At 38.4% G+C, this 12,421-nt stretch overlaps 1 protein-coding gene across 2 annotated transcripts in view; it reads right to left on the bottom strand.

The window, feature by feature from the left end:
• Window positions 1-12,421, bottom strand: part of ano8b (anoctamin 8b) — a 33,534-nt gene that overhangs the window by 15,725 nt on the left and 5,388 nt on the right. For both annotated transcript variants that reach the window (XM_034308631.2, XM_026921807.3), the window contains exons 2-3: window positions 1,993-2,103; window positions 1,748-1,880 (exon numbers count right to left, since the gene is read on the bottom strand). In XM_034308631.2, coding sequence (XP_034164522.1) covers window positions 1,748-1,880; window positions 1,993-2,059 — 200 coding nt within the window. In that variant the 5' untranslated portion in view covers window positions 2,060-2,103. The remainder of the gene's footprint in view (window positions 1-1,747; window positions 1,881-1,992; window positions 2,104-12,421) is intronic.

Below are 12,421 nucleotides of genomic sequence, written 5' to 3' on the forward strand. Positions count from 1 at the left end.
ACATTTCTATCCTAATAGAATGGTCTCTACCAGGATGACAATGCCCTCTGGTTCTATTCTTATTTCCTGAGACATAAGGACACCATTCCAGGTTTACAATATGTCCCACATGATCTTGAGAGACTAAATCATATTGTACATTAAATCAAATAAGTTCTCTCATGTGACCCCCACTATTGAGGTCATTACATCTACTTCCTGCTGCAGCAAGAATCAAATTCAAGATCCTTGTCTTGAGCTCTACTCCACATTATCTATATCCCTGCATGCCAACTCTGGTGTTCAGCTTCAGGGTGTTTGATATGTTCCCCTCTTAATGTCTAAACATGCTCATAATGCAAGATCTCACTGTTCTAGCATCCTGGCTCCTGAGTGATGGAATGAACCTCCCCCTTCACCCAGAACACCCCTGTGTATCTATTCCTACAAAAAATGTAATAATTTCTCTTTATGCACTTTCTTAGTTTCTTTGCACTTGTACTGCTTTGTGTTATTTATTCATTTTTAATGTATTATATTATTATTTATGCATTTACCATAACACCTTGATATCTATAGCAATTTTACAAGCCAGCATTTGTCTCTTATTCAGGAGGTTTCAGGAGAAAAGTTATTTCATCTCACTGTGTCCTGTACATTGTATATGGTTGAGATAACAATAAAGATCTACTTGACTTGTCTTTCAGGTTATAAATCCTTAAAACTTTACAAGATGCTTTGTATCAGTGCACCTTAAACTGTTTGCACTTTTTGTAAATCACTTGAATAAGAGTGTCAGCTGTCTCTTTAATGTTCTTTATTAGTAAAATATCAGCAACATGTCCTGCCAATGGACATAAACCTACATAAACATTTATAAATACTTATACCTACAGGCCCTAGAAGTCATAATGACTGCTTTCGCCAATTTTGCTGTTGACCTGACATAACACCCAAGTCAAGCGACAGACTTTTTACAAGTAACAAGATTTTTGTTGACATAAGGTTGGGCTGACTTACGTTAGAACTTCATGAAAACTGACTTTGTAGCTCAGTGTGAGAGTAACATACTGTAATGGCAATGACAGAACATGCCAAGCATCAAAGCCACACTTAGGGACAGATGAAGAAAGATGTAATGGAGTAAAGGAATTGTTATAGATTTTTATTTAAAAAAACATTAATCAATCAATCAATCAGTCAATCAATCAATTAATTCCACATGACCACCGGTCTGAAAGGGCCAACACACATTTTGTCTGATAAAGATGTAGCCATGCTCCACATTGTTTAAAACTATTCACCATGCCATTATTAAGCACAGTGCTCAGAAGAATTATATAACTGAATAGTACAATGTGTAGACCAGTGGTGTCCAGTCTTATCCGGAAAGGGCTTGTGTGGGTGCAGGTTTTCATTCCAACCAAGCGGAGGCCACACCTGAGTCTACTGAAATCCAAGATCAACTGATTAAACAGGTGGAATCAGGTATGGCTCCTGCCTGACTGGAATGAAAACGTGCACCCACACTGGCCCTTTGTGGATAAGATTGGACACCCCTGGTGTAGACATAGTGGTATAGCTCAAATAAGAATGGAATTAGTTTCTCTGAGACACCCAACTGTCAATCATAAGTCACTGCTGGCACAAACACCTGAGTTGCCAGAATACTGAGTGCACACCTCTGTACTGCTGAATTCTTGTAGGGAAGACTGCCTTTAAACTCTTGTTTAACAAAACACATGCATGTAAATGAACCCAGCCTTACTTTTCATATGTTGCTGTTACAAAGAACGCATAGACTCTTGTGTGTTTGTGGTGTCGGATCTGGATGATAAGTTCTGGGATGCCAAGGCGTATATGATTAAGCAGCCACAGTAATGTGTGGTCGTCTGTGGTGTCTGCAGGAAGATGTAAAAAAAATATAACCCAGGATTACTATTTATTAATGATATACCTTACCATGCTGAGTCAAAGAATCAGTGGAGAGAGAGAGAGAGAGAGGAGGAAAACCTGCAAAAGTCATGAGGACGTCACAGTTCTCTGTGGGCACTGTCTTCATCCAGGATTTATGGGACATGATGTATCTCCCAGCCTGCAGCAGCCTCTTTCCAAACAGTTTATCTATGAGCCAGAGAGAGAGAGAGAGAGAGAGAGAGAGAGAGAGAGAGAGAGAGAGAATGTCAGTGACCTTGCCATGTTGCCATGGACAGACACACACTGTGAGGCACACACCCTCTCTCCCATTTCTCTTTGTCAAGTTTAAATGTCACCCATGTTTCCCCTGCAACATGAGAAGACTAGACATGGCTTGACTTTTCTGTTCACAGAGCCATGGCTACACTTTATTCTGGATGTATATAAGACCTGCCTTGTGAGAGACAGAAAATCTATTTGCACTTGGTTTTTGGGACATTATCATTATATCATATATAGGACATTTTAGCACTTATGTCTCGGTGTTAATGCTGAAATGTGGTAGGTGGATGAGTAAACCGTTACAGATTAGCACGTAGCAGAGAAGTGTGAAAAGCACCTTTTGCATTGAGCAACTCCAGGCTGAAAAAAAAATAGTTGAACAGCGTGGGAAAAATCTGAATTGGAATAGTTTTATCTCAGAAATACACTCAATGGTCACTTTATTAGGAATAGCTATACACCTGCTCATTCATACAACTATCCAATCAAGGTCAAGAGCTTCTTTGAGTGGTGCAACAGAAAAGTGTTAGCCCTATTGTTGGGAGACTGGGAGTTCAAATTCTGACGACGCCACAGCCATCCATGGCTGGGAGCCAAGAGAGCAAAACTGGCCATGGTCTCTGAGTGGGAGGGATGGCTCTGTCTTTCAATTAGTGTGACACTAGCCAATCGTGGCCATCTGTGAGCTTGTATATGCCGGACAGCGCAGATACACCACCCTGTGTAGCTGCATGTGCAGCAGAGCAAAGGCGTCTTGTAGGAGCCACATGCTTGCCCCACCCTGCCCAGATGACAGTTGCTGTGTGATAGGGGAGAGTTACCTAGTGGGAGTCAAAACCAAGTTGGTAAAAAAAAGAGCTTCTGTTAATGTTAACATAAGAATGAGGGGAAAAAATGTGATCTCTGCGATTTTGACTATGGGTGTTGGTGCCAGATGAGCTGTTTTGAGTATTTCAGAAACTGCTGATCTCCTGAGATTTCCATACAGAACAATCTCAACAGTTTATACAGAATTGTGTGAAAAATAATAACAATAAAAAAAACATACAGTGAGCAGCAGCTCTGTGGGTGGAAAAACCTTGTTGAGGTCAGAGCAGAATGGCCAGACTGGTTCCAGCTCACAGGAAAGCAATGGTAAGTCAAATAACCACTCTTTACAAACATGATGAGCAGGAAAGCATCTCAGAATGCAAAACATGTCAAACCTTGAGGTAGATCACCAGCAGATCACTACAACAGCAGAAGGCCAGACTGGGTTCCACTGCTGTCAGCCAGGAACAGGAATGTGAGGCTACAGTGGGCACAGGCTCATCCAAACTGGACAATTAAAGATTGGAAAAATGTTGTTTGGTCTTTTTCCAGTCTTCAACTGCACAATTTCATATCATATTCCCAGAAAGAGGCATAAAAGAAACAATGCCCTTAACAGGAAACAAGTCCATATCTCATTAATCTCATGTGTGTTTTGAAACTGGTATATGTGACATCAGTCCTGCTCTCTACCCAACACATTTCATGCCATTTTATCACTAAGGGCCATGTAGCCAGAATTTAGATGGACCTGTGCAACGCTATTGTGTCTTGACTTGGTGTCCACTAAAGAATTTTTGGATAATTCCACCAGCTGATTGCATTACATGGAAGCATTCTTGATACTGTGTCAGTTTCTTAAAAAAGTAATATCTTTTACTCAGTTTAAAACAATGATGCAATAACAGTGTCAAAAGCACAGCTACTTAGAGGTATTTTTCTAAATTATACAGACCAGGTATTTTAGGCACATCAGCAGTAACTCAGGAAAGCTGTTTGATCATGAAAAAAACAACTCATATATACAATGCAGATGGCAGAGACTGGTAAACACAGGTAAATACGTGAACTGTTGCAAAAAAGTGTCTGCTTTACTGCCTGGACCCCCATAATTGCTGCGTACAGCTTTATCGCTGTACCACACCGTAGGACAAACAGCAGGAAAAAGGGGTTTTTGACAAAGCTTAGTGCACTGTGACTCTAATAGACCTACCTGCAGGACTGCAGTGGCTTTATGCTCACTCGCTCAGACGCAGGCTCCTACAGATGCTAATCCTCACGCTACAGAGACCACCACATTTCATAAACAGCCATCTGGTGCAATATGATCTGTTATTATTTAATTCCCAAAAGAAGAAAGCACAAAAGCTTGATTCATAATCTTCACACAGGTTTCATGACCAACATAGCATTGGAGCTAAATATCATATTATAACTATTATGTAGTGCAAAGGATATTGACATTTCCTACTAACTAGCAGAAAGATTGACTATTTTGCTGGGCAAGAACTTTGACATTTTCCTCTTGAGGCATTTGGAGACTGAGCTTATAAAGGAATCAGCCATGGAGAGTTCTGTGGCTATTAATGTTTCTAATATTGAACCTTTTTGTGAAAGGGAAACCCTCTATTGTAGAGTTCTAGCTAGAAGCAGTAAGGGTTTTACCAGAAGAACAAAGCAAAGGACCATTCAGGGTGCTCAATATATTGTTTTTTTTCCCTAAGAGATGGTTTCTGAATCTTTGGCATGACACAGAATGTATCTGCCCATCTGTCTTAGGTAAGGACAAAATAACTGCTGCTGCAGACAGGCCATATAATATCATCTACCCCATAAAACACTGCCATAGGTATCTTCTGTCAAATTAAACTGTCATCACTTATTTCTCTCTTGGTTTGTTTCCTGGGATGTACTAGTATTAGATGTACATTACATTCTATTTATAAATCGAGGGTAACCTTTGGTGCTGCAGGGGTGATATTATGCCACTGACTATCTAATACAACTTCCAGTCCTCGGTAAAGTTTGCCCACCAGATGCTTTCTCCAAAAACATTAACTGCACATTACATTTGTTTCTTCCCTAGAGCTATAACCCTGCTTTCACAGCAAGATATATCCGCCATTTCTGCTAGTGGATGCTGACTCATCAACACATCAGTTCATCAGTTCCGTCAGCAAATTTGACTATTTTGCTCTTTCCTATATTGTTCACTTGGTTGGGTAAGCCATGACAAGAGTGATGCAAAATAGCGTAGGCCATTTTTATTGGATTTATTTATTTTTTTTACTTTTACACAGCCAAGCTTTCTTATTATTTATTACAGTTTAATCTCTAGTGCCACAGACGAACAAAAAAGGTACAGATTGGCATGAAAATCAGCAAAGTTTCAGACCAAGAAGATTTGTCTTTGTATAAAAGGCCGTTTCCTGGCAAGCTCCCGAGAACCTAAGGGGACTCCAAATGAGTGTTTTATTTAAGGCAAGGTCATTTGGAAGGTAAACCAGTTAAGCCTATAGATAAAAGACTCAGGCTGTGCTAATATCACTTGTAAGGTAAATAAATGTTATGTGCTGCAAGTGCCTAATTATAGTGATCAATATCTAGAACGTTTCCAATTAGATCTAGACTGTCTCCTAAAAATTTCCCCATTTACTTACATAGATATTCTATTTTTTAGCATATGTAAAATGAGCAAACTAATATTTTGGTGCTAAATTCTGCAATCCATAAATGAATGTAAACCACAACTTCACATACACAGTAATAGCAACTTTCCAGCTAAAGTGTAAATATATGGCTGTTGTGAACACTGCATGGGTGAAGTGGCAAGAAAAAAAAAATACAGAAATGAGAATGTAATATAGTAACATCTGTTGCAGAGTATGTCTCACTTGTTCTACACAATTCTGTCTAATGTTTGGCCAATAAATAGGCTACACTTTTTTTTCTGATGATGATATAAATGCTGTTCTTCTGTGGTGTACAAAAACTTACTGGCATTGGTATTCAGACCTCAGATGTGACCATAGGCTTGTGTGCTACATACAATTATACAGATAGGTTTATGGGTTAGAGGTGTACATTGGCGTACTGACATCCTAATGTGCCGTCCTCACAAAAGCCAAAAGTGTGTCATTGGTTGTGGTTTGGACGCATATGCAGTTGTGTACCGGGAAACATTGTGACCTTCCTTCCGCAGATTTTACCAAGGGTTGCAGAGTAATAACTGCCCCAAATACATCTCAAGTGTAAATAAAATTTTAAACAAGAAGGTGTAAACAATACAATTTTCCCTTATTGCATCCAGCACTTTCTGTATTCCATATGCTGGGGACCCTGGAGCCATACCCACCCATTTTGGAAAGTGTAGTATGTTAAAAATCAGAAACTGATATCAGTTTATCCCTGTTCATGCTGTTATTCTTTTAGGGTGGTGTTTGTAATCAAATGTCTCCTCTACGATAAACCTTTTGCATTGGACAGCTATAAATTAACAACATGAGCGAGCATCCATAAGATTTTTCCCTCTGTCTTTCATGTTTGGGTCACAAGGCATTATTATCACATAATTGGATGATGAACGTATTTACAGGAAATTACAATCAGGATATTGTGGCATATGAGAATATAAAGTGAGAGGCTTTTTTTTTTTTTTTTTTACCAGCTGTAGCTGTCATTATATTGGGCAATTAAATCTTGCAGGATCGCACACTTTACTTTCTTTTTTCTTCTAATGGATTCCCAGTAAAGACACAGTGTAGGTGATGTAAACCACAGCAACTCAATTTAAAAAACTTCTAAAGCATCCATCATTCTGTGATTGCTGGAATTGTGGATTTAAACACAAGTTAAAGTGAAGTCCTTGAGTACATGAACTGCTTCATACTGCTTAATACAGATGAGTTAAAAAAAAAAAGCTTCAGAAATGTTTTTGTTGCAAACTGACTTGGTTTATAAATGATCTTGCAAGATTTCTTTTTCCCCACAGCACTTTTTGAAAATAAAGTGTTACTTCAAAGTTTTCAGGACGGAGGACTTTGTGCTTTGCAGTTTCTCAGTAACACTGCCAAGCTGCATATTTGTCTTATTGCCTTCAAGATAGAGCAAAAATGAGAGGCAGGTGCAATTATAACATAATTGATGACAAGAACAACCTCATACACCTTCCATAGCATGTCTGTAATGTAACTATAAACAGATAAAAATGTGATGCGCTGTTTTTTAATAAATAAAAATTGGCATCGACAAATTGCTGTGGTTTAAGTGGAATAAAACCCTTCATGACTGTTATAGGAAAACGCCCAATAAGTTCATGTTGGGCTGCATCACGTGACCCGATGTTGATTTTTCTATAACGGCATGCCCCGTAGTGTATTCATTTTCTTCCCTGTAGTAGACATGTTCATATTACATGAAAATAGACACCTATGTGAATGTTCACAAACTGCACCCTCACATATTTACAAGTACATGGCCATATTAGTATAAACCTTAACAGTCACGGACCTGTTTACAACTCACAAGACATCATCATTTGCAGCATGCAAATACAGTATGCCAAAACATTCTGGGTGGCTTCAGTGTCACGAGTGGGTGGAAGCTGATGGGCTTAGGATACTGTAGTATTGGAAAAATTTGAAAAAAAAAAAAAAAATGCTGAGAGACTGTTAAACCATATTCTTCGAGATCAAACCTCATCATTAGGCATCCTGGATACACCCCAGATGAAAACAGTGGCATCAGATACACAGGCAACACCAGATCTCTCAGTACTGTATCACCTCTCTCAGTATCAGCAGCACCAAAACATAACAACTCTCACAACTCATCAGTCAGTTACATTGTACCTTCCATATGGAATTCATTAATCTGATGAAGGCATTTGAACCTTAGCAGATGTTCATTTTTGTCAGATAGTGAAGATACTGAATTTCAGTCCCAGAAGTAGTGTAAATTGGTGCAGTCTTGCCAGAACTGGCATTTTCCACCAGCAGTGACTACCAGGAAGGATTTCTCATTCAAAGCAGTTAACTTTCAAGCCAATGCTAAGGACTGCCAGGATCTCCACAGAGAACCTTTTGCAAACAAATTTCTTAATTAGTTTTCAATCCTAGAGACCAGCATGAGTAACTGATTATCATTTTTTAATTATAAAAAAACTGAAATTCTCCATATTGGCTATAAAACAAGGAGAAAATGTTATGAAACCTTTCCTCACCCCCAGAAATTGGATTATTTGCCTACCAGTCCCTGTATTTTTGTCCACGACTTTCACGAGCTACTAGTAAACACAGTCAAATAGTGCTGCATCTTTCACAGGTAAAAGTGCTGAAATATCAACACTGCCTTTTCACTATCCAGCAAATTTGACCACTAGGATAACACTTTGGTTTCAACCTACATCCTGTAATTGTTGCTGAGCAAAACCACAACAGAAGTGTAGGCCAGTTCTTTGCAGTCAGCATCTGTTTTAAACATTATGCATTCTCAATGGCCACTTTATTAGGCACAACAACCTTGTTGGTCCATGTTTTAGGTATACAGTTAGAAACTATGCCAACATGACACCCGTTAGCATCTCAGTGTCACTGCTAGGAATTTTTCACCACCTAAATGATTTTTGGTCAGCAGTGGTTCTATCATGGCCCCCTCCCCATTGATAGAAAAGATCCGGCAATTTGCACATAGCGACAGACGGCCTACATTCAGAAACTGTATACCTACAAAATCAGCTGTACTGTGGGTGTTCCTGCTAAAAACCTTTTCAAATTTTCAGTTCCCAGCTGCTCTGTACTCTATTGTAACAAAGCTTTTTATTCACTATTATTAGTAGGGTATGACATTTTTTAATTTCTCGAAAGTTTTTTCCCCCAGACATGTCACAGCCAGCTGCCACCAGAAATCAACTAGAAGAATGCAAACACCATGGCAGAAGGCCCTCCATAAGTGGTACATGGGTTTAAATGAGTTGACCATGTAGTGCCTGAAGTCATGACTGCTCTAGATTTTATATTTAGGCTTTTTTTGTTACACTTGTTTCTTTTAAAATTGAAGGGAGGCAACAGATACTCAAATGCAAACAAAGTGTATAAGCAAAAAGATGGTATATCCCTTTTCACAGGCTTTTTAAATGTTCCCAAAACATTTGAATTTATTATCCCAGTATGGTTCTTCAAACAAAGCTAAAAACCTTTATAATTTCTAAATAATATCATCCGTCTATCGCACAGCATCTGCTGTGCAATTTCCTATGTACCATCTGTTATTTACGTTATTGTATTGTGTCTTGTCAATGTAGCAGCCTTCAGTTTTATGCAGTTTGTATTTATTATTCTTGTTGTTGTTGTTGTTATTGTTAGTATTATTATTAGTATCATTAATAGTATTAGTATTATCCTAAGTCTTGCCTTGAAAGCTTCCATGGTGTAGCACCATATCTCTTCAAGCTATTGCTCTTACATTGTTGTAAACAGATGCATTTCAGTTTGGTATAGTAGGGCTAACAAATGTCTACAACTGGCTAGGATCACACTGAACAGACAGGCAGAGACGGGCTAAGCTATCCTGCACACTCAGTGTGAGGCCAATTGTGCCCATTTGAGCCACATATTCAACAAAGGCTGCCTTACAGGTGTGTTTTGGAACACAGCCAAGTCTTTATGCTGCCTAAACAGGTCATTTTCCAGTTAGAATCTTTCAATCTTAAAACAAATGCACTTGACCTCTGTTGGACTGTTGAGAGGAAGTCTTTTGTGTTATGTAGAAAAAGAAGTGAAATGACAGGGTGAGTGTGATGAGCTAATGCTCCAAGAACAGCCTGCAGTAACAGGACAAGTCACACTGCAGGCTGGAGCTGGAAATTTGTTCAAAAAGCACAAAGGTGAGAGGTTATTCAACATTCACCAAATTACCTTCTAAGAAAGTAAAAATTACCGTCAAGGAAAAGGATAAAAACTTGCCGACTGACCACCAGGTCCTCTGATTTCTGTACACCAATTGTACACACATTACTCTAAAAACATCTAGACAGCAGGCATAAATGTCCCACAAAAAGCGATGCTACAGTGGTTAGTGGAAAATTCCCTAAGAGTCCTTCAAATTATCACACAATCACTATTCAAATATATGGATGAGCAAGCAACATGTAAACAGACTCCAAATATGTTGTGTAAATACATATTGTGTAAATAGTTAGTCATTGTTTCCTTATCTGGTTTTTCAGTATAGCCGAGCTAAATTGATCCCCATAGGTAACATTGCTCATACATGCCATTTCTGAATCATACACAAGGTACTATATACTACACAACCACGAGTTAAGCATGTTATCCTCAGTAAACGTCAGTATGCCATTCTCTGAATTGCAGCTCCTCGGTATCTAAGAGGCTGAATACAGCTTCGTGAGTGTGCACTTAAATTATAAATGAGCAACTGAGCCTGAATCTATGAACACGTTTTAATATATGAATGGCATGAAAGTATATTAACAAAAAGACCGCATGGAGGACAATCAGAACAGTATGTACTCAGGAACTGAGTGTAGGCTTGATTTTAAACTTTTGTGCCAATAATGTTAATAACATTGTTTTTTTTAGTTCCTTGCTTTTCACTGATAAGAAAAAAACAAAACAAAAATGTTTTAGCCATATTCTAATGTAATACAGGAACTATCTGTTTTATTTTATTAATGTGAATAGGAAGTTATTTACCAAGTTTATTTCCAAAGTTATATACTTACCAATGAATATGTGAGAGGTTTTTATGACAAAATAGTAATTAAATTTTTTTTTTTTTTTTTTTTACATTTTTTACATTACAAGTCAAAAAGCTGTATGTGCCTTGATCAAATTATGGGTCAACACTTTATGATGTAATATCTTCAAATAACAGAATTGCCAGAAACCTCATAATTCAAAGGTTATTTTCTTCCCAATTTGGTCACCTGCCAATTCTCTACCACCAGCCAGCTTTCCTCTATCATATGGAAGGCTAAAACGTGCTTCATCTGACATCCTGACACATAAAACCAGCCAACTGCATCTTTTCAAACTGCTCCTCATGCTGTGTCACAGGGTAGCGTAACCCACTCAGAGGAAAGTGATATCTGCCCTCTTCCTCATACACGAGCTCTAAGATGCCCATGATTGGCTAGTGTCACTGTGATTGTCTGGGGAGAGAGAGTATGCCATCCCTCCCACCCAGAGAGCATGGCCAAATTTGCTCCCTTGGTTCCCAGCCATGGATTTCTGTTGCACAAAGTACCAGTGGGAATTGGAGTAGGCATAAGTCAGCTTCTGTCATCATGGATTACACTACAACAGATAGATTTCCCTGTAAAACCTAGTGGGTCAGGTATGATTTGTTATATGCACCCTTCCTGAAGGTGCTGAAAAGTTTGACCTTGTCACGTATTTGTTTGTAAAGGATTTACCAGAAAAAACGAGGGTAGTGTATTTGAAATCCGCTTCCCTCTCGGAAAAGGGCAATTTAGGTAGGTAATTACATAATTACATACCATTTTTGTGAGGGGAAACACTTATTGGCTTCTGTTTCTTTAACATTTTCATTTGTGTCAGTGTCCTCTCACTTCTCACCATCTAAATGGTGTCAAATACTAGGAGCTGGTGTAATTGTGCTTCATATATGACCTTGAACATAGTATCAAGAGAGATGAGGATAGAAACTGTTTCAGCACACTTCCTCTAAATGCTTGACATATATCTAGCCACATAACTATTATCTAGGCAGCAAAACAGTTAACGACAAAAATGTGTGTATATTTGACAGAGCTTATAGAAACGCCATCTTTACAACTATGATTTTTACTCTACTCGTAAAGGTCTAGACATTTAGCTCATTCTTTAATTTCCAGGAATATATGTCGGCTTAAAGGTTGTACAAAAGCCATTTGGCACAGGATTAAACCTGCCTTTTTCAAGAACAAAACGCTTTGTAACTCTCTGCCAACTCAGCCATGGATATATTTAAATCAAGAAAATACTGGAAACAAATATTATAATAAAATATGTTTTGTTACTGTGACTGCATCAGAAGCGTGTACACAAGTTTTCCAGGCACAAAGTCTGCCCTTTGACTAAACTGCTTTGGGGAGTCTCTATTGAAACATTTTTCAATCTTAAGTTTTAGAAAACCAGGCTATAAAAAAAAGCAGGTGCTGAATATGAATGACAGAACACAAACTGGAAACGGACACAGCGTCTCCTAAGCGAAGCAAATATGTAAAAAAGAAAGAATAATCTGATTGAATCCAAGCTAATTTGATAACATCACAACACCCATATCTATCACCACATTCTGAATTATTGAGTTATACAGAAATACTAAATGGAAAATGGGAGAAGGAGAAAATATGGTGTAATGATTTCACATTGCTGAGACAAAGAAAAATGAGATTCAGTGAGTGAAAGCA

This window comes from Pangasianodon hypophthalmus, chromosome 11, assembly GCF_027358585.1.
Source record: "Pangasianodon hypophthalmus isolate fPanHyp1 chromosome 11, fPanHyp1.pri, whole genome shotgun sequence".
NCBI classification, from domain to species: Eukaryota; Metazoa; Chordata; class Actinopteri; order Siluriformes; family Pangasiidae; genus Pangasianodon; species Pangasianodon hypophthalmus.